At 40.4% G+C, this 27,425-nt stretch overlaps 1 protein-coding gene across 1 annotated transcript in view; it reads right to left on the bottom strand.

The window, feature by feature from the left end:
- Positions 1-27,425, bottom strand: part of CHD5 (chromodomain helicase DNA binding protein 5) — a 1,012,157-nt gene that overhangs the window by 508,721 nt on the left and 476,011 nt on the right. Inside the window, exons 6-9 of the mRNA XM_078640953.1 lie at positions 14,366-14,490; positions 13,436-13,559; positions 11,479-11,645; positions 1,225-1,449 (exon numbers count right to left, since the gene is read on the bottom strand). Of these exons, the coding sequence (XP_078497079.1) occupies positions 1,225-1,449; positions 11,479-11,645; positions 13,436-13,559; positions 14,366-14,490 (641 nt within the window). The remainder of the gene's footprint in view (positions 1-1,224; positions 1,450-11,478; positions 11,646-13,435; positions 13,560-14,365; positions 14,491-27,425) is intronic.

Below are 27,425 nucleotides of genomic sequence, written 5' to 3'. Positions count from 1 at the left end.
CTGGACTAGATATATTTATGGGCCACATCTTTGAAGCAGCTTTTAATGTAATACCTCTTTTTGGCTCATTCAAACCCTTATAATGGCCAACAATATTTAATTGGACGTTAAAGCTTCAGAAACAGGGGCATGCAAAAGAAGCCAAAAGCTCGCTCTCCCTGGTGTCCGCAAGCGATATAGTACCTTAAGAAAGCTTGAATAAGCATTGAAAAAGCCATTTAGTTTGAATTTGTATCTAGATTTCTTCACTTGCAACAAAAACATTTTACGTAGAACTGAATATCGACCAGCTTGTTACTCCTATTGCTAGAAACCATGCTAACAGACTTGTTATATGTTTAGTGGACTAGTGCAGGAACTAAAATAATACATATGCACATGTAACTAGAAATTGCAGCTTTTCGTGCTGAATATTTATAACCACAAATATATCCCTATGAGTTAGCCAGAAGAAAAAATAAAGGAGTGGTAGAAAGAGGAAACTGTGAGTAGAAAAAAAGAGGCAGAGAAATAGGTAAGGTTTTAGAGTGTGGTGGAAAGGTGGCCGGAGATAGGGAGAAGAAATGTAGGGAAAGATATAGGAGTACAGCACTCTAAGGGGTGAAGTAGAGAGAGATAATCTAGAAAAAGATGTGAATTTGAGAGAAGTAACAGCAGCATGAGGTAGATGTACACAGAGTGACTTGAGGAATCACAAAGAAATGCAAAGTAGGCAGAGAGCACAATGAGAAGAGGTGTAGAAAAACTGGTCAAAAAAAGAGGGTAGTGGGGAAGATAAAAGGGCAGACAGAGAGGTGGAGGGTAGAAAGACAAAGTGAAGAAGAGCTAAAAGCGAAAGCTAAGAGAAATTCATGATTTATAGAAAGAGAGGCGAGGTTAATCTAAAGGTAAAAAGCAAAAGAATTGTGAGACAGAAAAAGAAGAGGAAATGGTAAGATAGATCCATAAAAATAGAGGTTGACAGACATGGGTGAGCAGGAGAGGAGGAGAAAAAGATATATGTTTGTGTGGGGGAGAGGCAGAGGAGTTGATGATAGAAAAAAAAGGGGCAGAGATAAATAGTTGTGCTTACTTTGCTCACGGCTTAAAACATCTATGCAGCTAGATTGATAAAAAGCTAGGAAGACTTCAAAGATAAAGGCCTTTTATTTTAAGGGATCTAATAACTATGAAATAAATATGAGATATAGCTTTATTCTACTTACTAAAATTAAATATACTTACTGTACAGCGAGGGCAGAGCCATTCACCATTTGGTATTTCGGGCAAAGGGGGGTTTAGACAGTGTAAGTGATAGGAAGATGGACAGGTGTCGCAGCACAGCAGCTCCCCGCCATCTTTACAAGTTCGACAAAACTCCATGTGATCATCCTCCTCCTCTTCCTCTTCACATATCTCTTCTTCATCTTCATCGTCTTCTTTTGGCTCCCATTGAATGCCTTCCTTTTCCTAAAATTCCACACAGAAGTAAACCCAAAAAAGAAGGTAAGGGACATTTTGATTATAGTTGTAATCATACACTTCAGTTTATGTACACCAAAAGTGCTAATGTGGTATGGCGCCCAGCTGCCGGAAACAGTGGCTGTCCCTGAAGCATGAACTTCCCTCATGGTCACGTGATCCTGACTACAACCTCCTAGTAAGGCAAGCCTCATTCATAGGGTCGATGTAGCTGTTCTTCTTATCAAAGCCAGGTCCTCAGCTTCCAAAATCTATTTCGCTTGAGTGTTAATGTCTGTTGCCTTTCAATGCTTCCTCTTCCTTATCGATTAGATTTTGAATATTATGATGTCACAACCATTAAGACAAATGTTTCAGGGTAGAATATCTCCACAAACAACCTGAATGTGTAATAAGAAGACCTTTGCATTGCATCCCATAAGGAACAAGGGGCTTTCTGTGAGAAAGTGTATTATTAGTAGAGGTGGATAATAGTCCACAACAAGTGATGTCACTTTTCTTGTTAGATCCAGAAAAGGTTTCAGTAATTTAAACCTGGGCTCAACGGGGGAGAAGAGTTGGCCTAACAGCTAGGGCAGTCGACTTTGAATCTGGGGAACTGGGTTCGCGTCTCGGTAATGACCCTGAACATCCTATGATTCTGGTTAAATCACTTAATCTCCCGGTGCCTAACAAATAAATGATTGTATCCTGATGTAATGCTACTGGTGCCATGTAAAGCGATCTGATACCCAATTCGGGTCAATTTTGCGCTATATAAAACTCTATATAAATAAACCCATTGTAGCTATGTCACAGAGCAGACAGGCTTAACTTAAGAAAATGTGTAAAGCATTTAGAATTACCAAAATATTTAAAAAAGTTGAAAACACAACACAATAAAAATCCTACTCCAATTTATAAAATTGAGAATATTATAGTGAATAAAATGACATCAACAAAACAACAATGCAATAAGGTGGACAAGAGATATTAATTTTTAAGGTAAAATAGTGTCAAAAAGTGGGTATCTGGTTGGGCTGGGTCAAAGTTAAAAGTGAAGGCCAACTGTGCTGAATTGCAAGTCGTATACAGTTACCAAATTCATTGTGGTCACAAAGTTGCCTTCTCACTTAGAAACTTTTATGAACGTAGAAAAGTCTTCAGTAGGGCCAGGCAGTCAAAAGTATCTAAGGAAGGGCTTGACAGTGCAGAGGTACGGCTGGACAAGGACTCGGATTAAATTGGAGGGTGCTCGGCATTGGTCCCAATGAAGTTGTCCACGAAGGCTGCAGGTATTGCTCAGGTGCTGCTCCATATCAAGTCCAGTGTAGCAGTCAAATGAGTTTTCCTTGGTGTCGAATCTGGGAAATCTGTTGATCATGTGCTGCTCGGCTTTGGGTCAGTTGATGCCATAGATGAAGGTTGTCGATGTGCGGTGTCCAATTCAGTGAAGCTTTCAATTAGGCAGGGAAAGGGACTCTCTGGCCTCAGTGAAGGTTTACAGGATCCAAGGTGCAGCGCTTTGGGGGTCAGGATGTACACTCCTACCAGAAAACATCAGCAGGGTCCAGGGCAGGTCCAGCTGCACGTGGTCAGCTGGCTCTAACAGAAGTGGGCTACTTGTAGCTTTTGTGTCCCTGTAGTTTAATGGGATGTCAGGTAACTGACCCTTGGAATCAAATTCCTTGTCCTAAGAATAAGTTGGAGTAGGTCCAGTACCTAGGGTACTCTGCACAGGTCTCAAATCCAGGTGCAGTCCTTCTTCTGTCTGCAACAGGTCCACTAGTGTTCTGAAGAAGGTACCGTGGGGTGCCTCCTTTATGCTTGGCACTAGCCTGTAGGTATTGATAACTCCTAGTAACTCCCTAACCAATAGGATAAACTTTCAGTTGGGTAACCACACCCACATTTGACAGCAGGTCCTGTGTGTCCTACTGGAAACAACTCCAAAGTGCCTCTCTCCACTGTACCTTAACCAAACGTGGCAGAGCGTTTCTTCCCCTGTGTGCTCCTGTGCCCAACCGACAGGTGTGGCCAGGTAAATGAGCAAACCCTCCTTTGTGGTCACTCAAAACTGGGTCTGGGGGCAGCTCCACTCCCACTGGGATTGGAGCTTCACTGGCTAGGAGGGCAAAAGCTAGCATGCCCAGGTGTAAGCTACATCTGCCAATAACAGGGTTGGCATCCTTTGCGATGCAACAGAATGAGCATAGGCCCCAGGGCATTCTGTCAAGGGAAGATCAACCTCCCTCCACATCTAAGGCCTAGTCTCAGATATGGGAGCCAGTCCATTAGTGACATTTACCTTATAGACATTTTGTACCATATACTAGGGACCTATAGATAAGCTAAATGTGCCAATTAGGAGTATAGATAATTTCAACATGTTTTAGGGGCCAGAGCACATGCATTGGCAAAGTCCCAGTACACAGAATAAAAAGCAGCATTAGTCCAAGACAATGGGGATAATGATGCAAAAATTGAATTTTTTCTACATTCAACATATGGATATCTCCAGTAAGATCATCATCAGCTTGAGGCATCGTTTCTACTGTTATTGGGGAAACTTCTGTGCAAAGTGAACCCTTTGTTCTGCTGGGTTTCCAAACTGGGCAAGTGATAGATGTGATTTATCTTAAATGATGCCTCACCCAATTTGCTCATCTTATCCTCACCAAGGCACTGATTCACAAAACAGCAGGCTTACATCTAAGTTTGAAATAAATGCAACACTTTCTTCTAATTGCCAAAATATTTTAGAAGTATTCCTGTGAAAATGTGACTGTTTTAGATTTCTAGGAGTACAAACATTCACAACTTTTCACACATATATGAATGTAATGTGTGCATTTCCAGAAATGTACATATTGTGCAATGTATATTCGCAGTTCTTAACTTTTTTCTCAATGAAGAAAATATATTTCCTTATGGAAAAATGCTCCCATAGGCTATGTTACTTTTGGGACAGTTTCCTGCCCAGTAGCTTCCTGACCAGAGATTATTTCGGGCCTTGGCAAGTATAAACCAGCAAATGTATCCTGGGTTAGAATTTGCCTGTCAAAATTATGTGAATAGTCAGAAATTAACACATTTGTGGGTGTTGAACTTCCTAGACTCATCCCGTTCTATTGCGCCTTACAACCAACACCTTGAAGCAGATATACACACATGTAAAAATACTGTATATTGGTGTAATCGCACATATATTTATTTTAAGTTAGTAGTTATAAATCAAAGTATTTTTTCACCTCAGCTGAACCTAATTATCCAAACACCGTTGTGAATTTTTTCAACGTGGCTACTGTCATTCAGGTTCTGTGAGGAATTGAGCAGATGGAAGTAGTAGCTAATGAATAGTAGTGATATTAACAGTGTACTATATTCATTATGGTAAAAATGTATAATTTGTAAGTCACAAAAATATTTTTAATTCAGTAACTCTAAAGTTACATGTGCCATTGTGTGAGTGGATATATGTACTAGGGTTTTCTCATTATTTCCATTGACTATAGGCAATGAAAAGGATGCTCAAATTACCCACCTACCCAAGAACAAGATTACAAATTCCCCCTGTCCCACATCTGATCTACATGGTCACCTTTTACAAAACAATCGTCAGTTGCGGATCAGTCATTAAGGAGGTATCCTTAGGATTCCAAATGAGGATTGGACTGAAGGACGCACCTTGTGCAGATCGGCAGACAGGTAGGTCCCAGTCGTCAGTTCTCAGGTACTCTTTTTTGTGACAAATGCTCTAAGCCCCAACTATGGAGCTTGCTATGTCCCTGTAGCTCACACAGGAGGCCAACTAATAACCCCTGGAATCACTCTGGTGGACCTGGATTGAAGGAGCAGGTCCAGTCCCCTTCAGTCAGCAGGGCAGCAAGGTAGTTCTTCCAGCAGCAGGACAGTCCTTCTGGCAGCAGGCAGTCCTTTGAATCTTCCACAGGTCCAGGAGAGTACTGAAGAAATGGGTCAAGAGGTCCAATATTTATAGCTAGTGCCAGTCTTTGATGTAGGGGTGACATTCTGGCTACTCCCACATCTGGTTTTGGAAAGTTTTTCCTTTCCACTACCATGGATCTGAGTAGTCTACGCTGCCAAAAGACAGGTGTCAAGTCCTTTGTGAGTGTGCTTGAGGCAGCCCTTTGAAATGTAAGTGGGTCAGGGACAATTCCGCCACAACCATACTGGCAGGATGGTCCATCCAGCCAATACCTAGTCCCCCTTTGTCTCACTTTCTGAGAGGAACACACAAAGGTCAAGCTAGTCACAGTCATGTGACTCAGAACACAAACTGCAGGCACCAAATGGTTAGTTTCCAAATGGCAACTTTCTAAAAATGGCATTATCAGAATTGTGACTTAAAATCCTACTTTACCATGAAAGAGGATTTTAAATTACAATTTAAGACCAAACATGACATTTACACCTGTCCCCAATAAAAGTACTTATTAATGTATATTATAAGGTAACCCAATGCTATCCAATGGGAGAGGTAGGTCTAACACTACCAGGACATGTAAAACTTAAAAACACATATCCTAACTTTTAAATACAATGCGACCTGCCCTATGAGCTCTTTAGGACCAACCTTAGGGGTGACTTAAATGTATGAAAATTCGAGGTTTAGGCCTGGTAAAGGTTTGTTTGGACAGGTTGAATTTGCAATTTTATCCCTGAAATGGCAGGCATGAGACATGATTTAAAGAGCTACTATAGTGGGTGGCACAATGAGTGCTTCAGACACACTAGTAGCATTTAACTTTGCAGGCCTTGGGTACAACTAATACCACGTAGTAGAGACCTATAAATATTCTAATCGGTTGTAGGCTCATTTTACCATGTTCAGGAAGATAGCACAAGCACTTTAGCACTAGTTAGCAATGGTAAAGTGCACAGTCCTAATGTAAAACAAACATATTTCAGAAAACAGAATCGGAGAAGGCAAAAGGTTTAGGGGAAGACCATACCAAGGACGACAGGTCTAACACATATGCTAAACTTAGAGGTTCTGATGAATAGTCTAAGTTGGGTGGAAGTATAATAGAAAACACAAGATCTGAAATTATGGTCAGTTACTACTCATCAACAAAATAGGTAGAAAAAATGGTGGCGAGCGCTATGAATTCATTGAGAAAAGCGGCATAGAATAAGCTGTTCAAATTAAAGCGAAAAAAGCAATGAAAAAGATAACATCCACAATACATTGATAAAATATTCCCCCAAAATTGAAGAAACATTTAGATAGTTTTTAAAATATGTATACACTCATGAAAAAAAATGTGGTGTTAAAATACGTGGTACAATTCATGTTAGACATCAAAATACTTCCATTGAAAGAATCAATATATTCATCAGAACTGCTCGGATTTTGGAAATCAAGAATGACAAACCTTCAGATGCTGGTTGCTTTTGCGAAGAAATTGAGAAGAAATCTTTTTTTTTAATTTGTGAATAATCTATTTCTATGCTAACCTATTTCACTGAATTATCCCCACTATAGAAATGAAAATATTAATGTGTAAGTTATTAATGAAAAACACAACCTAAAACTCACTAAGCAAAATAAAAACAATACAGGCATGTTCAGTAAAAACAGGTAAATTGAGTAAATTACAAAAATGGGTGTATCAAATTAACAATGGATTGGCTAATGCACTAAATTTTCTGGCTTTTAAAATTGATTTACATAAATCGTATACAAACTTTTTGCTACTTCTCAGACATTGATTTACACATATTAAAAAATAAATTGCAACAGCATGAAAAAATAAGGATTAATGTACACCCTTTTGCCTAACTCACAAGCGCTTACTCTACATACTGTGTTCGTTACCCATGGCCAGGGCTATGTATTTTTTTGAAATGTAAAATTATTTGTTAATTTATTTTGACCTAATTGGAATTCGTTCCCCTTACATTGCTCTCCTTACTGCACACTGTAGCACATTGCCTATGTTTTCACAACATTCTAAAGGCTTTGGGGACTTCATTTAGAAATACGTATACGTGAGTATACCCTATATTGGGAGAGAATTTCCATGATCCCTGCTCTGACATAGCATTAACAAAGCATACTGGTTGAAATCATTTTTAAAACTATTGAGCTCATTCCGAATAATGTGGTTTTTGGTGCAGGAATATCAGGGTGCTGGAATGCCTGATGCGGGACATAATGGGATCATTAAACCACAGTGGTCATAACCTCATAATGGAGCCTTATATGTGCATATGCTACAGTAGGATTTAGCATGCATTTAGATTCAGTTCATGGTTTTTAGAACAGACGTAAAAATACATATATGCAAATTATGATTTTTTCCAGAGTGAATCAGAATTTAACCTGGAACCCTTTTTCTGAATTCCGCCCATATTGTTATGCTCACCATAATATTCAATTTCACTGAAAACAAATATATATTAGACGATATTTGGAAACCTTTAGGAATCTGAGCAGGATTAGTAAGAGTCTCCCATGTGCACCTTCAGTGTAATTACTGCAACTTTATCTGTTTGGTCGAATAACTTCGTGTTAGGTCTCTAGTTGATTCTGAAATGTTATCATGGAACTGCTCAGTATTCAGGCTTTGCACAGACTGCCTTGAACCAGACAGCACATTAATCGAAAGGTAGGAGCCTAATTTGTAACACAACACAGTACCAGACATGGATGCCCTTTATCCAGTCTACTCTTGCACTGTATATGTAGATACTGGCAATTTAATTACGTCCATATATGAACACTCCACTTTTTGTACTGATTGGGATCTCAAGAAAGGTTTTTTGTTTGCAGGTGAGCTGCTGATCGTGACAACAGTGCCGGATCAAAAAGCAGAAAATATAAAGAAACTAGTTCTTAAATCTTGCCTTGTCTTGTTATCTAAATGTGCAAGCAAAGCAAATGATGCTTTTGAACAGAGAAGCTAAACACAAAGAAGCATTTTAGAAACAATGTTAAGCAACATGCTGAGATACTAAATTGTTGTTTGATCATAGCGGGGTCATATTGAGGAGGTCTATTTTTCTTACAGCTGACCTATAACACGGTCCATTGGGCTATACCAGCGACTACAGTCCTGTTTTAGCATTATTGGGCTGAGCCACCGGCTCAGATCAGAAAAAGTTGAATTAAAACTTAAATGTCCGGCATAGCTCTTTGAGAAGAACAGTGAGGGTACGAAAACATTCTAACCTACAATGGCGGAATTTCTTAATGGTAAAACGTCTTGTAGGAGACACAAAGGAGCCAATTCACAAAATGATTTATAAGCACAGGAAGGAGTACTAAAAGACTACTCTTTTATGTACTATTGTATGCATTTGTTAATTTGCCACGTAATGTCCAACTTCATTTTAGAAACAGTGCAAATAGGACGCAGTCCTTTATGTTAGTAATAATTTTATATGACAATTACCTGAATATTCCCACTTTAACTCCATTCTAGGTGTTATAGGGACAATTCACAAAGTTTTGCTAGAGTACGTAAATTAATAATAGAGGAGTACTTCTTGACATACTGCAAATTGCCTTCTGTAATAGGCACCAAAAGAAATAAGTCTACTGCAATCTCGGCAGTGCCGCAATCCTCTCTTTTACAGTTCTCACTGCATACGTTTGTTGATCTCTGATGGGACCAAATATCGGCAAACAAAGTTCTAGCAGTAACTGACAAACATGAAAAGAGAGAGCTGCACAAAAGGTAAGCCACCACAAGCTCTGTCCCTCACATTGCTTTGTCAACTTGCTTCTCATACAATTCTATAATACTCACTAATGAGCAAGACAGAAAACAGAACGTTCAAATGATTGCATGTCAAGAGAAAGGACTTGGGTAAAATAAAGTATTGTAAACAATTAAATGAATGATAACTTGCCTTAGTAATTGCTCAAAACAGGAAGCAATGTTTTTACGATGTAAAAGTTGTCATATACACAAGAAATGACTAGCAGATTAATTACAATGTAAGGGTCAAACAATCCTGCCATTCACAAACAAATAAGAAGTATCCAACAGGTTCCAAGGGTTGGAACCATGTCTAAGTTCAAAGCTCAAACAGGAATGATATGTATTTTTATTATATAAAATTAATTCTATAAGAACTGAAAGAGAGAGATTCATATTGGGCCCTTTATTATTTAATTATAAAGATGTATATAGCGCTGACAAGATCCCGGGGGATATCAGAGCACTTTACAATATGTATTAGGTTGGTACACATCCTTCTGAAACAAAACAAAAGATGAATTTACATCCAAAGATATTTACATTGGTTAACAGGAGAAGACTAATCACTTCCTGCAAATGGATTGAATTTGATTTTTGTAAGTGCAAAAACTAGAAAGCGGGGATGTCTCAATTCTGCATTCATGGAAGAATTCATATATGCTAATAATAAATAGCAAATGAATGATGGTTATGGACCACACACAACATTTCTAGTATTGAATGATGGAAACTCTATTGCTAGCTTGCCGGTTGTTACACGTCAGTTCTAAGGAAAAAAAGATGGATTGATTAGCAGCTTACTATAAAAGTGATTGAACTTCTACATGGCATAAATCCATTGATGAAATTCATCTTAATTGGAGACGAATTTGACAATATCAATAGGAATAGTCCAAAATATTATTAAGATATATTATTGTAATTTGTGTACGATTTTACTTCAACCAGGCCATAGCCACATCAGAGATAGATACCAGAGCTGCGCTGGCTCAGAGGAGGTGAGTAATCATCCAGAATGAAATTAAATTATTGTTGGAATAAGTAACGTTAACAAATGGCCGAAAAACTAAAGGACATGAATTTAGACAAAAATTAGAAAGGAAAAATTATTGGGGAAACAATTTTGGGAACAGATAATTAAAGAAACAGGAAAGAAACCAGGGATAAGGGAAACGTTTAGGTATAGAAATAGGGAAACAATTAGGGATTATGGGGTTTCCATCCACATACAATTGGGGGCACTGGATTCACCCCTTTTGAAGCACAAAAGAAAACCAATATTACAATTGGACTCAAGCAATGCTACTAACTTAATATAGATGCAAACCGTAGAGTCCTGAAATTAGTTGCCACAAAATTAGTCTCCTAAAATGTATTCCGAAGTAATGATGGTTCCAATATTATTAAATGGGGCAGTTAGAAACTGGACCTAACTCAGAGGTTTGAGATTTAGAGCCATGACCCATTTTCTTACAGTGATTTAGCAAGCTATGTGTATAGCAGGCCTCATTGATTGAGTCAGCAACTTACCATCAACCAGTTTTAGTGGGCAAAATATGACACCTATAAAAACAATGTAATTTATGAAAGATCATATCAAATTTCAGCAGTAAAATAGTGCTACAACTCAGACCTCTAATTCAGTATCAGTATCAAATAAATAACAAGGGACCTACACCAAACCAATGCTCCAAATATTTTCTTATTAGGATTCTTTTAAACAATGCATGAATAAGTGTATCCAATAATGATGAACTGAAAGCTTAAAGGTACACAGTAACATGAAGCATATGGCTAGCTGATCAACAAGCCCCTTCATTATGTACAATGAAGAGTTGAAATCAATGAAAAGGCATATTTCTGAGGCAGGCTGATCTGAGCAACATATGGTTAACCCCTAGAGGTGAATTAGTAGTGTGGTGGGTACCAGTTGGGAAGCATCCCAGAGAACACATTACATAAACCCCCAAGTATCTCAGCCCCCTCTGAAAGAACAATTGTTAGCTGATTTTTTGCCTTTTTACATGGCTACCCCATCAGCAGATCTTGACGAATTAGATATTTCTTGTGTAGATATCAGGTTTGATTGAAATAGTCATGCTTATGAAACGTCCGGTGCTGAATAGTAATGGATTGCAAATATTAACAGAAGTTTTGACAGCAGAAATCAAAGCTTGACCAAGTGACTGAGCAGGGCTTGCATTTATAAATCCTCTGTCCACATTCAGTGCCTTAATGTTTCCAACTAACTTTTCCACTCTCTTAAAAGATGCCATACACAAAACCAGAAAACAAAAAGACTTACACAGTGAGGACAGCTCCACTTGCCTTCTGGGGCTTTCTCAAGGTCAGGATCCAAGCAGACAAGGTGGTATGCACGAGGGCAAGTATCACAAAGGATTATTTCGCCTCCCTGCTGACAAACCTCACAGTAATCCTGATGATCAGTCTCATACCCGTCTCCATCTTCCACTGAAAAAGAAGGGCAGGGCAAAGAAAAGACATATCACCATTGACATGCTATCTTTATGCAATTATCGTCACCCTAGTGCTGACATGGCTGCAAAAATGTTCCACACATGTGGCACATCATATCATACAAACATATTTTTATCTTCCTGTGACCAGTCATTCACAAGGGGTTTGATCAAACTTTTCATCACAAAACTATGCAAACTATACACTTGATTTTCAGATATTTCCTCATTAATATTTATGTATTGTATGTATCTCTCCATTTATTTATCTAACAGTGCAATTACTCCTCCTCCCATCTGTTCCTCCATTCTTCTGTCTGTCGATATGCCACATTTGTCCATTCTGATAGATGTTTAAATAACCCTGGGCAAAGCACTACGCTATGCTCGCGTAGTTTGCGAAGTTTGTGCTACTTCGCACTACGTGAATTGCACGTAGCACAGTACAAACACGCGTAGTGTAGCATAGCGCAGTGGTAATTTTTTGCTTGCTCGCAGTCCTCAACGTCAAGTTGGCAACCACGAGCAAGCAAAATGACATCCCGGTGAGACTTTTTCCTTGTTCGCGATCAGCAACATCAAGTTGCCGATCGCGAGTGTGGAAATGTAACCTCCCGGCAAGATTCTCAACGCGGGGAGGTTAGGTTTTTCATTACAAGTGGTCACCTATGCTTGCGACCGCTCGCAATTAGAAACTACTAGTCCGCGTTGAGAAAGCTGCCCCTCGAGTAAAAATCTACTCAAGCGGCAGAAAACGACCACTTGCACTGTGCAAGATGCAGTTTGCACTGATTGCACAGTGCGGACAAGCATCCGGCTCTGTGCAATCAGTGCACTACGCAGTTTGTGTAGCTACGCGTAGTGCGAAGTGCACTTCGCGTAGCTAGGCGTAGCGCTACTTCGTGAACTACGCCCAGGGTTATGTTGATAGCTTCGGCTTATTACAGTCTCAACTACAATTAATGTTAATTATTACAATGGAAATTAAAGACTTCCTGCTTCATGTTACTGAAACAAAATATAAAATTATGCTGTATCTAGGTTAATTAGGTCTGTGGTGATTTTTCTTCCAATTGAATTTTTACAATAGGATTTCTCTATGATAAAGATTGATTGCTGTGTTTTATTCCAGCACAATATTTTGAATTGACTTATAGACTAAGTTATGGTAGTGTTTTCTTTATGTTGCTAAAATCCAAATTATATTAATAGTTCATAAAATTCATGGAAAAAATGGGAATTTCATGACTGACAGTAGGTTTCATTGCTGTATTCATGTGGTGGCTGCCACAACCAGTTGAGCAATTAACCAATGTTCATAAAATGACTCTGTCAAAATTGTTTCTTCAACTGATTTATCCAATCTTTAAAAAAAATGAAGTATACAAATAAAGAATGCTGAAAGTACAGACCTAGCAAAACCTTCACTTACCTGGATGATACAGGATAAAAGTTTGAGTTCTGTCTCAAATAATGGCAGAGAGGCAGCACTGTGTTTGTGTGGCTTGGGACTTAACGAGGGTTTACCAGATGTCTCAATCACCAACAGGTTTCTTGTCTTGTGTTTTTCTTTTGCAAATAATTAGGATCTAGTACTTTAGCCCAAAGATCTATACTGACGTACACCTTTTCAACAACAGTAAAAATTTAACGAAGATGTAAATTAAAGCTTAGACATTGAACATGGCTTGTCCTGTGACGTGGGGTCATATGGTAAACCTATGGTTAAATGAAGATCAACAGTGTGGACACCCTTTTGCTTTCAGGTGGAAAACACTGCAGTACCTCTCTTTTTTTTCCTTCCTCTTCGTCCCCTTTTTACGAGGCCAGCCGAGATATCTGACTGGACCGAGCAGCTGTTGATGCTTGCATTGTCAAGATCTGACTCCTCCCGATCATCCTCTTCACTCTGCATGCAAACCAAACACAACATTTGCTTAGAGGAGCTATCTGATTTCTGCACTTACCTGAAGCCGCACTACAGACCCAAGTCTATATTATATGGATACCAAAGAAATATTTATTTGCCAATGTAGGACTTAAATGGTATTTACTGTTGAAAATTAAAAACAAAATAATAAATCTTCTGGCAAAAATTCCTTTATTGGACAAACAACCAATATTGGATGCTGGGTTTCTGTACAACCTGCTGTTGTCCCTTCTTTGTGAAATCTATGTGGTTTTAATATCTAATGGCAAAAATATGTGTAAGCTTAATACAGGTTTCACTATAAAAAATCTTTTGATGCTTTTTATTATCCAAATTCTGTTTTGGGTATTGCAAACAAGGTGCACCCTCAACTTATTTGTTTGAGGAACAATGTATTACATATCTGACTAACAAACATGGATTTGGGACTCTTTTTTGGTTGCTTATCATCTCAAATGAGTCTGAAATGTTTATGGGTAAAACATATGATAAACATGCCATAACTAATTTAGGTAACCCATAACTTGTATGCTATACAGCCAAATAGTATAAAAATGTCTTACTATCTAGCAAAGCAAAGATATCACATTTGTGATGAATGTGCCACATATACGCCCCAAGACGTTCATGCGTGACACAGTGTCAATTACTTCAACATTAGCCCCAGATTTGAGTCTGAGAGGTGGAATTGTGAGAAGTAGCCTTGATTAGGTGGTTTTATTTAACAGTTTGCAACAAACATTTCCTGTGGAAGTGTTATAACATATTTAATAAAAATAACTTACTGATGAGCCTTTTTTCCTTTTACTAGCCATTCCTCCAAAACGGAATTTGAGACTGGCCATTTTTTTCCCTTTTACTTTCTTTTTCATCTCCTTTAAACATCTGGGTTTCTTCTTGATGCCTGGCCCTGAAATGGAAGGATAGACTTGCTTAATGTGCTGATGAAATTGTGATCAAATAAGACTGAATTCAAACAATATTGAATTTTCTATAAAATTATAATGACAAGATGTTTACAGATAGCTTTTATGACTCCAGGAAAAGGTGCAAGTGATTTAAGCTGCTGGCTTAACCATGTTGAGCCAGCATTGAAATGATAGGATTGCCGCATTTATCTTCACACAAATGTATGCCGCTTTTGAGTTGATAGGTAGCACGTAAGGGAAGGGAATTCATCACAGCCAATGTCCTGTTCGCTTAAATAACAGAGTAACAAGGTACTTCCATTTTGATATCATCCAACAGTTAAGCAGTTTCACGGTGGACACATTTTAGATTACTGTGTTTTAACACTGAAATCTAGTAACTAACACATTTAACACATCTAACATTTCCTTTTCTTTACGTTCAAGGTAAATAATATATACCTACTTGAACATCAGTCTATTGATTGGTAGAACCTCATGGGTAGACTTAATTCTGTATTTTGTTAACCTTGGTTAATCACCAAATCAGGTTACTCAAAGGAGCCAATAAAGACAGTAGCTGGGTGTACATTTCATTCACCCAGGCAGCAGAAATAGTCTACTGACTTATGAGCCTGAAGAATACCTCAAGTAGGTAATTGACAGGATTAAAATTCCTACCTTTTCTAATGGGATCCTCAGATTATTTTCAGAAAAGGAAGAATTCTACAAGTAGCAGATATTTTTGCTGAAATAAAGTCCAGAATTGTCTAAATCAAAACTGGAATATGCTGGCACAGTATTTCATTGATTATATCTCAGGAGTTTGCTGGCAAACCTGTCATTGCTGGATCTGACATAAGACCTGATATTGGGCAAAGGGTAATTCATGTACATTTTCCTAGGTTTGACTTCTTCTAGGATAGGTTGTGATTCCTTGCTTGCTGGCCTGACTTTCAACATAAAGGCCTAACTTAAAGATTCTAAACCAGAGATAAGGAAGATAATTAATCATCACTTCTTACTATGGAACACAATGTCTGTTCTCTACATTGTGCCACAAGGGTCTTTAATAAAATAACAGCAAAGTTCTTTGGTAAGAAACCTTCCTGGAAGTTCAGGTTTATATAAATACTTAGCAACAATAAAATGTACATTACCAGTGACCTACAAGGGGAAATTCCTCCCCCTCAAAGGATAAAGGAAAGGAAGTAACATTGTTGTTCAGCAGAGGGGCCACCACACTCTAACAACCTGTTCTCTTGCTACCACAATATTGGAGAACTCCCTCAATTTGAAGTGATGGATGAAAAATGCTTTACAGTAAGAAAAACAAAGGGTCCCTAATCAGATGTCAAAGGTTTGTGGGCAAGGTTCTCAGTATAAAAGAGCATGCATCAATTTGGATCATGTGTTAAAGAAACAACAGAGTTCAGTGAAACTACATATTGATTTTTGTAGTAGATTAGGTCGGTGTGCAATCAAATACTTCAACAAAAAACCTGAGGAAATGACTAATATATATAAGTTGCGAAAAACAGGGGGCCTTGTCCTTACGGGACCAGGGGGGACATAATCAATGTATCAAGAAAAAATAACCTGGTCTCCACTTTAAACTGCTGCTGTTTATTTAAGCAGACTTGGATGCCTAGACGATCTGTTCTTAGGCATGCACCAATTTAATCGCATGTGTTTACAACATATTATAGTACTTTTGCAATATTCATATGTCTGAGAACAACACACAAACAAAAACAATTTATAATGATTGATGATATTCATAAATACAATACAATACATAAATATATGAATAAACGATTACAAATAATAACATACACATGAATTACTACATGGCAACATTACACTGGTGTCACACATTGGACCAGTCCTAAAGTCTGCTGATTTATGCCCTAATAGGTAGGAACTGGTATCACAAGGATACATTTCTGGGGGATTAAACCTTTTTGAAAATAACCTTCACAGAGAAAACACACTAAGCCTTTAGCTAGTGAATTGCCGTTTGTGAGTGTTACAGGAAAAGCCGACGCGTTTCCAATCCCGTTATTTATTTCACGGGATCTTCATCAGGGCTGTGCTCAGTGTAACCTGTTGGTGTAATGAAAGGGACAATTGAGTATGGGCATCTTCTCCTTATAGTTGCCTAGTGCAGGCTGTGATGATAAATAAATTACCTATATCTGTCAAGTATCGCATGGAAATGTCCCCAGGCACGATAAACATAAAGAGACGGACATTTTCTCTCAAAATGGATAAATATGTCACACAACTCTTACTTAAAACTTGTGCTGGGCTGTAATGGCTCCAGCGTGGTTAAGCGGACAACAGCAAGACTTACGTGTGTTGTAGTATAATTGAAAGAAGAAACGAATGGCCACAGTTCTTAACACTGTGCGTGTTGAATAGCTAGGCAGTTGCTGCGCCATCAGTTAAGAGAGAAGAGGTCGTAGCCCGTGTTATTTATAATCTATTTCGACACGCTTGAACAATGTGTGCCAAATGCAACGTTGTTCTCATGCCCCGTGTACACTTACTTAAAAAGCCTAGTTCAGATCCTTGATCCGTTACGGTTATCCAACGTGGGCAGTTCAGGATTTTTTTATGGACATGCAACTTGCAACTTGTTTTGTATGGCAATCTGTGAATCTCAATAAAAATGAGAGAGCCGAAATGAATATCACGGTCCCCACGCTTTGCAGAGTCACGTGTGTGTGGAGCTGGTGTATGCCTCACCTTTAATATTGTACCGCACGGAGTCTCAATCACCCGTCGATGCTAGATTTTGACAATCAACCTCGCGGGAGTTATCCGCGGCTATTTAAACGTGTGCCCCGGAAGGAATCCTGTTGGAAACAGGCATGCTGGGAGTTGTAGTAAATCGCATATGTGTCACTCAGGTCCAAAATGCTATGGCCTTTTCCCATCCACAAATCATGTTTGGAGCAGGCATGCTGGGATTTGTAATGAATCGCGTGTGTTTCACTTTAATCTGAATCGCTACGGCCATGTTCCTTCTGCAAAATCATGAAAAGATAAATAATGCATTGTGCAATTCCCAACTATTTGAGTGATAATTAGCATGGTTTATGTTTAATTTAAGCTCACAAATAATTGAAAAAGAGAGGAGTTTTTTTTAAATGAAATAAGAAAGTCGAGTTTGCCAATGTTTAACCTGTTCATCATTAATGTTTGAAGTTATTGGGACCAGTCATAAATACAGAGGACTCAGCGAATGGTTTGCTGTAATTCAGCCATGTAAATGTACAGGAATTTATATAGCGCAAATCACCGAGCGGTTTCTAAGCGCTTGCTTAGGGAACCCGTCCTGGAATTCCCCTGTGAGATAACCCCGGCAAGGTGAAAGCCAGGCATCCCGCCGCGAGGGGCCGTTGTGGAGATTAAGCAAGCTATTGCCCAGAGTCGAAGAATGTGAACCCATGAATCGAGTAGGCACCGGAGCGAGAATTGTCGAGTCCATGGACATTTTAGGACTCAAGACCCCGCCGACCCGGGAATTGAACCCTGGTCCCGGGCTGACCTCTGCTTCCAGGTCTGCCTCCTCTAACCAGTGAGCCACACTTCTCCACATCTCATTCAAACCATCGATCACACAATTGTATTTAAGGATTAAGTAAGCTTCTCTTCTAAGAAGTAACAATTCCACATTTCCTCCACGAGGTGGAGTTTTAATGCCTGAAAGCACAGTCCATATAAAGTCCTTTTTAGTATGCTTGTTATCAATGAAATGTTGAACCATTGGGGCTGTCAAAACTGTTTGTTTGATTCTGGAACGATGTTGGGTCAATCTTTGATTTATTTGTCGATTGGTCTTCCCAATATATAGCTTGGGACATGGGCATATTATGGTGTAAACTATATTGCAGCTTTTGCAATTTGTGAATTCTCTGTGAGTCCATTTAATGGAATTGAATTTGAACTTGTTTACTTCTACTGTGTTTGTGCATGATATAAAGGTACAGCATTTGTGGTGCCCTTCAACAGGTTTAAGGTTCCATAATGTGCGTAAACCCAGCACAAGTTTTAAGTATGCGTTGTGAGAAATATTTATCCATTTTGAGAGAAAATGTCCGTCTCTTTATGTTTACCGCTACAGGTTGATCCTGAAGCACTAGAGGACATTTGCATGCGATACTTGACAGATAAAGGTAATTTATTTATCATCACAGCCTGCACTAGGCAACTATAAGGAGAAGATGCCCATACTCAATTGTCCCTTTCATTACGGCACCAGGTTACACCGAGCACAGCCCTGATGAAGATCCTGTGAAATAATTAACGGGATTGGAAACGCGTCAGCTTTTTCTGTAACACTCACAAAGGGCAATTCACTAGCTAAAGGCTTAGTGTGTTTTCTCTGTGGAGGATATTTTCAAAAAGGTTTAATCCCCCAGAAATGTGCCTTTGTGATACCAGTTCCTACCTATTAAGGCATAAATCAGCAAATTTCGTTCCGTGCCCTGCATCGCAAGATGCGATGCAGGGCGCGCTACGAAATTCATTTTATTAATTTAATTGTTTACTTACCTGCAATCATCCAGCTTCCAGTGTTTATCACCCCCCACCCTGCCCCTACCCCGCCCCGCCTGCCTGCCCCACCGCAACTCCCTCCACGGGCCGCGGCTGCTCCTCACTTAGGAACAGCCGCCAGATGTTGACCCATAGACCGAAGTTGGCGGGCGGGTGTGTAGGGTAGGAGCAGGTTTGCCAGAATACCAGGGGAGGAAGATTTCAGAATTTCAAAAGTGATACAGAGGGACTTGTAGTCGTCGGATAGCACATGAGGTGGAGCAAGTTCTAGGAATCCAAGCAGAGTTCTGGCCACCACATTTTGAACACTCTGAAGTCTCAGAATCTCAGTCTTATTTGACCCCAAATATAGTGAACTTGCTTAGTCCAATCTAGAGAGAATGGAGGCCTGGATGATAACCTGTTGAGTGGGCGGATCAAAAAACTCTATCAGTGGTTTGAGCCCATGCAGTATTCCAAAGCAGGTCCCTGCCACCTTCTTAGTTTGAACTTGGAAGCTGAGGGCCGAATCCACCCAGACACCCAGATTTTTCACCACCTGTTTGGGGGTGGGTGCACAGCCCAGGGTGGTAGGCCACCAGTGCTCACTCCACAGCTCTGGGTTCCTCCCAACCAGCAGGATCTCAACCTTATCAGGATTGAGCTGTAGACAGTTGGCAGACAACCACACAGCGATAGCTGTAAGATTGCTCTGAAACTTAGAGGCATCCCCCACGGAGTCACCGAAGAGAACCACTATCAGCTGCGTGTGGTCAGCGTATGATACCACTGTCAGCCTTATGCGTCTCACCACAGCTGCTAGCAGGTGGAAATAAAGATTAAATAATGTAGGGCTCAGTGCCGAGCCCTGTGGCACCCCTTGTTTCAAGGTGTGGATTGAGGAGGAAAAAGGGGGGCCTTACTTGGAAGGTTCTCTCGGAAAGGAAAGAGGCAAACCAATCCAGGGCAGTGCCTACAATGCCCACCTCCACCAACCATTGCAACAGGATCTGGTGGGAAACCGTATCAAAAGCAGCACTGAGATCTAATAGAATCAGTGCCGAAGTAAGTCCCACATCTAGTGTGACCCTCAGATGTTCGGTCACCGCTAGGAGGGCAGACTCTGTGCTGTGACCCAAGCGGAAGCCATTCTGCTAAGGGTCCAGAATGTTGTTGTCTTCCAAAAAACTTGTCAAGGTGGAATTGACATAGGTCTCAGAAATCTTGGAAACCCAAGGCAGGAGAGAAATGGGGCAGAAATGTTCTGGTTTAGTTGAATCCGGGGAGTTTTTTTTAAATAGGGAGACCACCCTAGCTTGCTTCCAAGTCCTTGGGACAACTGCCTTAGAAAGGGATAAGTTAATCACCTAGCCTAGTGGAGAGAGGAGCACAGGAAGAGATTTCACAAATTGCTCTGGTTTAAGGGGTTCTGCAGGCGCGCCCGATTTGACCTTACTGCATAGCATCCGCAACTCGTCCTGTGAGATTGGCCAGAAAAGAGCGAGAGTGTGTGTGGTGATGGAGCTGAGAACGGGGTCAGAGCATGGAGCAGCTTGGGGAAAGGAGTTATAGATTTTCTCCACCTTCTCAACAAAGATGGAGGAGAAAGGTACCTGCAGTTGAACTCTGTAGCCATCCACCAGTTTCTCCTGGGTGTTCACCAAAGAGGTTGTTAAAGGGTCTTCCTATAGAGATACCAATACTATACTAGTGAGAGTGACCCTGAAATGAGAAAACCAGGGAAGGCTGTTGGCCCCTGGTATCTCCAGAAGTTCTTCTAAAGCTTGTCTATTTGGGATCAGCTCAGGGTGGACCAGATTCTCCTCCAAAAGAGGAGAGGAAAGGTCTTAGGGCGATAGCCTCCTAGATGGGACGCAGCCCTAGATCTAACTGGAGCGGAGTCAGGGGAGTACTGGGGGAAGATTCACAAAGTTGCTAATATATTTTTTCCTACCAATACGATGTCTTTTATGGTCTTATGTCCCATAGCTCTGCTCCATAATTAATGGCTCCCAGGGATTGAGTTTTGTATATTTCCATCAGGGGGCTGAGAAGCTTGGAAGAAGATGACCTGTAAACCTTAGCCAGGCTACCTATATTCTGTGCTACTTTCAATCTCTGTTTCCCAATATGAAAGGCCCAATCCATGTTCTCGTCGAGAGTGATCCTCAAGTACTCAAAGATGGCGACCCTCACCACTGTAATTTCGTTCAGCACATGTTTGGTCCTGCTGGAGTGTACAGGATTAAAAACCATACATTTTGTCTTAGCAATGTTGACCTCAAGGCCCCGCTCGGTGCGAAAAATATTGAAGCCATTGAGAATCCTTTGGATTCCCCTGGGAGATTTTGAGAGAACAAGAGTACTGCAGAAAACATCAGGGCTGGGATTTAGGATGAGCAGATCTTTGGAGTGCTGTTGTCACTAACCTCATTCAACGTATCAACCAGCCCATTAATGTACAAGCAAAATAGGGTGTGAGCCAACACACAGCCCTGTTGGATGCCCCTAGTCACTGGAAATGGTTCAGAGAGCTCTCCCAGTTTCCAACATCAAACCTGTTAAAAGTTATTCTCATGCAACCTCTTAATGATATTACAGAGGAAAGTGAGGTCCCCCATAGTAGACATAATAGAACAGAGTTTAGACCAAGAAATTAGGTCGAAAGAAGATTTCAGATCTACGAAGATCAGATACAAACTACCACCCTCAAGCACCATCATTTTCCAGTAAAGTAGTGGAAGGCGGAATCTGATCAACGTTGGAAGTTCAGTTTCTAAAGCCTACTTTTAAGATACTGAGGGCATCCTGGATGTCTATCCACACTTTGGGCCGATCTAGGATTATCCTTGAGAAGACCTTCTGCATCATGTCTATAATGCTAATGGGCCTGTAATCCCTGTTAGAAGCGCTGACACTTTCTTGCACACAGGAATTATTTCAGCACTGGCTCATTTCTACGGGATGGGCATACAACCCAGTACAGCATTAAAGATAACTAGCAAGTAGCGTACCCAAACATCAGGTTCTGAAAGATATAAATCCCCATTATCTTATTGATGCTGCGCTCCTTGCGGGGTGCTATGTTTGAGATTACTTTGCATACTTCCTCAAGGGAAACAATGGGGAAGTTCTCATTGGCCATCGCACCATCACGATCCCAGTCAGTTTGCAGATATGCACTTTAGTTCACCTATTCCTCAGGTCGATCCTGGACATCATAAAGTGAGCGAAAGTGGCCTTTTCAAACTTCAACTGTGATATTTGTCTGTAGGCTATTTCCCCCTTACCGGTTGCTGAAGGTTAGTATATTCCAAAATGCCCTTAGGTCTTTGGATTTGAGTGCCTGTAAGAGAGACTCCCATTTGGCCACATTCCAGTCTATTTTAGCCGGTTTAATAGCATCCTTATAAGTGGGAACCTGTTCTTTTAAAAGCAGCCCTACCTCCTTAAAGGAACATTGCTGTTTTAACAGAATACGTTTCCCGTTTGGGAAATATTAGGGAAGCTGGCAGTGGTTGCCTGGACCATTGCCTACTCTCCCCAAGGATGCTCAAGCGATTCTCCATGGGACAGGGATCCCAATGGCTCCCCTACCTATTTCGAGTCAATTATCATCTTAATTCAGGAGTCAGTAACTTGCCATTGGTTTGCAACTGGAATTGCAGGTGCAAATCACTGACACACACAATATTGAAGCCTAGTTTGGAAGGAAAGGCCCTTCCAAAGACCTTTCTGACATGTGAAAGGAGTTTTGTACACTTAAAATAGTAATTTCTTGTGACAAACCCTGTGAATCAGTATTTTGCATTGTTTACGCAAAAGTGCTTAGTATATATGTCCTTACGTTCCTCTGGTTGTTGATGGAAAGTGTGCTTCTAAATTACCATGAACTTGAGTTGATACATTCTATAAAGCACACTCTATTTTCAGTTATTCTGTAAGGCCCCTTCTCATTATGGGAACATTTTTCAAGATGGAGTCAGCCACTATTCAAGCTAGAAGAAATATGTCAGTTATAGCACCCCTTAACTTTGAGAACACTATAAAGGCTGAAAGGAAAATTTCAACATCTCAGGCCTTGATTTCCAATCAGTTGAAATGTATTGTGTTTTTTCAATTAGTTCACAACTCATGTTCCCTAAAATTCAGAGGGAATTTGCAATATATTTTAATACAGACATTGGCGTTGTCAGCCACCAAAGTATATGAAACTAAAATGTTCTTTATTTTCTATTTATCTCAATTATAGTTTAGGCTGGTTTTTGCAAATGATGTTCCGAGTCCCTCTGTTTTTGCTAACGATGTCCCTAACCTGCATTTTCAATGAAAATACAAAAACATATTGCAAAGCTTTTGGTTTCTTTCTTTATTTTTTATGTGCATGTCCATGGTGTGTGCACAGGCACTTTACTGTCCCACACTGTTCAGGACAAATAGCAGATGCAAAGGTTTTGTCAATTGAGGAACAGCATGAGGATGGCACTATAATTGAGGGCCAGCGGGATTTCAGCATAATTTGATGCCAGGGGAAATTGCAGTCAGTTCGAGAACTTGAGGTCGGGAGAATTGGTGCCTATTTTGTCTGCATCTGGATTCAGACCGATGGAAAAATACCTTCCTTTCACATTTGCTTTTACTGCAGTGCTGTCCAGAGGATGCCTAAAAACATTACAAAGTAAACCGCAAAATACACATCTCCTCCAAAGATTTTGGTCATATGCCTTCAGAAGATACTGATAATGGCATCAAATGAATTGGGGAAGTTTCCCCCAAAATTAGGATAAATAATTTGGTGATCAAACCTCTTCGAAACGTGCATGTAAAGTAGCATTTCAGTATAAAATCTGCTAAGTCAGTCAGTATACAAGAAAACCACAAGAAAAAAATGAAGTAACGTGTTGGCAACATTACACCCCTTACCAACATTAAATCAGACTTTTCCTCCACAATTGGCAAGAAGTCAAAATTAAAATTGCTTGCAGATACAGAAACTGACGCAAAGCAGGACCTCCAAAAAGGAAAAGTAGTTGTTTTTATTGCTTTATATATTCTTAAAGAGCATGTTCTCCCCAAAGGTATCAATGGGCTCTCCATACAACATGGCGAAGGTGATATACTTCAACATTACATAGAACGAGATATCACAATCAAATATAATAAAGTGAGTGAGGGGTGATCAGTAGGTTACATATGAAAGATAGGGATGGGGTTATAAGATAGACTAAAGAGCATATGGTATACCTTAGTAAAAGTGACACTGTTAGCTGGAAACTGCAAAAGAGCATCAGCAATATCCTTGTTAAAACATATAATTATTTATAGATGCACATGAACAAATATGAACATATACAAGTCTATACAGATCAAGATATGGGTGAATAGACAGGTTCTGAAGGAAAGGGTGCCTGACTTGTGAAATGTAGCTCATGTTGAGAAACGAACAACGCTACCTCGTGATTACTGGCATAGGGGTCCACGAAGAAAAATATGCTTTGTCTGGAGGAGAGACCATGTGGCCATAGGAACTGCACACATTTGGATATTCAGCCTAAGTGAACCAATTTACCACGTTGGAGTATGAAGAAAGATAGGTAACGGAGGAAGTATGGCAAATAGTTCCTGCATTCAGCTGCACGACTAAACCAAGACTAGTTCACTTCCATACAATGTCCATCAGGATTCTATCGATGTACTTCAAAGTATACTTGGAAAAGATCTCACATAACAATTTGCAACGTTGATGGTCACTTGCCTCAGGAGCATCCATTCCAGTCCCAGAACATGGTTTCAGAGTCATACTGCCGGTCCCTATGCCCAAGTAAAGTCCTATTGCCTGCTGTGACCCCTATTCCAAAAGCAAATTATTTCTGTCTGCCCTCTGTCCCCTAAAGTTATACTTGCTCTGTTGATCCCTATGTCAATGTCCTGCTGTCCCTCTGCCATCCACTTTCATAGAAATAGACTCACTGCAGCTCCTCACCCAGGCACAGGAAAGGAGAATTATTATTAGTTAATAATGCTGATTTCAAGGTCTACGATGAACCGCCTCCTGGGCATCTGGAGCAGGAGCCTTGCTGCACCCTGGAGAAGAAACTAGTAGTGAGACGATTTCCTGTCCCAGGATGGCCTGGCCTCGTGGCACCTGACCAGTTCCTGCTCCAGGATGCAGGAATAAAGAGCCTCTCGAGGGGCCTGTTGAGCATTGCAGCACCCACCCAACAAGGAGGTGACCTGATGATGAAGAATGACTGTTTTACTGTGATTGGTGAGAAATACATTTGAGAACTCATAGCAAATGTGTCATCATTTTAGATTTATAGCCACATGTTCTATGAAAAAGCAAACCCCTTCATTGTGTTAAAAGGCTTAAAGTTTTACATCTTTGAATGCATCAAGAAAGTTTTGGATGTGTCATACAGCTACAATAAATACAGGATGTTAGCTCACTAGTTGTGATTGGAAAATTATGGGACGCTGCAGTAGAACACTGGGGTATCAATTGAGAAGCTGCTGCTGGAATTTCGTGTTTTTGTCAGAATGTCAAACTTTATTCTGACTCAGCAGAGGACGATAGTGTGAATTTATAGAAAACGTACTCTAAGTTTGGCCTCTGTAGCACATTCCATTAACTCTAGGTTCATCAAATTTCAGCAAAGGATTAGCATTTGTCACTGGATGAAATCACCTTATAACAGGCCACATTTCCTAAAATTAGTATGGTACCACCCAATGGCAGCTCTGCCGCTATGAGGCAGAAGTGTCACCCCACTGCTTTTATGCAGTGTGAAGCAGAAACATAAAATGATAATAACTTTGCATTATAATCATTTTATGCTGCTTCCTGCTGCTTTGCTGACGGGTGGGTGGGTGGGTGTTGCTGCTCGGCTCTTGGAACAGGGAAGGATTGGTTTGCCCATGCCAAAGTGCACAATAACTCTTTGGTCGTCCCTCTTGGGCGGCACAAACCAGCCATGCACACTTTCCCCGTTCTCCATGCAGGCCGCATAACAGCCTGCATGGAGAACATGCCTAGGCCCCCATTCCCTGGTTGAGTGTCGAATTAGGACCCTCAAAATCAATCACAACTTTGCATTGCACCATTGTGATAGGTCAGGGGAGCCTGGGTGCTTACCATTCACAACACTGAATTGCAATGTTGTGATTGGTCAGTGGGGCCTGCTTCCTGTTCCTTGATGTGCATGAGGAGAGCAGGAGCAGAGACGTGGGACCCGGCCTGCGGCAGGGTAAGTATCTTTTTAAATATATATATTTTTTTTCACCATGCGCGACCCCTCCCGCAGCTCTCCCTTGCAATCTCCCCGCGCCGGCCCCGCCATCCACTCCATGCCGGCCACCCCTGCTAGCACCAACAAATGATTCATTTTGTGACTAAAATCTCTCTGTCCGTACACTTTTTGTAACCCTCAAAACCTGTCACTCACAATGCATTTGAATGGGGACCATGACTCAGAATCCTGTAATGGCTGCAACAACATGTTGTCTATGCTGTGGCCTGCCAATCAAGGGGGGGTCCCCTTGAGCTCGCCCGCCACATGCACCCAGGGTTCAGGGTGTGCTCACCCTGACCCCTCATATACATATATATATATATATATATATATATATATATATATATATATATATATATATATATATATATAGCGCTTTCTTTGATACGGAAGATTGGACTGGTACTTGATATACATATATATACCAGCAACTGCGGGGTGTGGCGATGGGAGCATGCTTCTCCCCCAGTTACGCGTGTTTACACGTGGGCTGGTGGGAGAGGCATGTTCTGGGTGGACTCCGTGGTTGCTTAGGAGACTCTGAAACTGGTATTGTTAAAATGTGGCGTTTTATAGACGATGTGTTTATAATTTGGCAAGGTTGCAAGGCTTCTGCAGAAGATTATGTGAATAACATCAATACTAACTCATTGAATCTTGAATTTATGGCCAATATCAATAATGTGAGCGTAGATTTTTTGGATGTGGAGGTTTATATTATGGACAACATCATTATGACTAGAATGCATAGAAAGTCTACGGCAGGAAACTCGATTTTACATGCCCAAAGTAATCATCCTCGCCACCTTATTAAAAGCATCCCTTATGGGGAATTTTTAAGAATTAGGCGCATATGTAATAATGAGATAGACCTTGAAACGGTATACAACCTTTACAACGCAACTTTTACCACGCAGTGCCTTTACGACACAACTTTTACAACGCAAACCATTACAACGCATTGGCATGCGTTGTGATGTCATACATCCCCTTGAAACATGTCGTGATGATTCCTTTAAAAGATTTTTACGAAGGGGTTACAAAAAAGAGGCTCTTATCAATGCCCTGAAAAAAGTGAAATCTGTTCAGACTGATTGTAC

Source organism: Lissotriton helveticus, chromosome 5_1 (genome assembly GCF_964261635.1).
Source record: "Lissotriton helveticus chromosome 5_1, aLisHel1.1, whole genome shotgun sequence".
Taxonomy (NCBI): Eukaryota; Metazoa; Chordata; class Amphibia; order Caudata; family Salamandridae; genus Lissotriton; species Lissotriton helveticus.
Note: the sequence above shows the minus strand (reverse complement) of the source record. Positions and strands in the feature narration are given on the sequence as shown.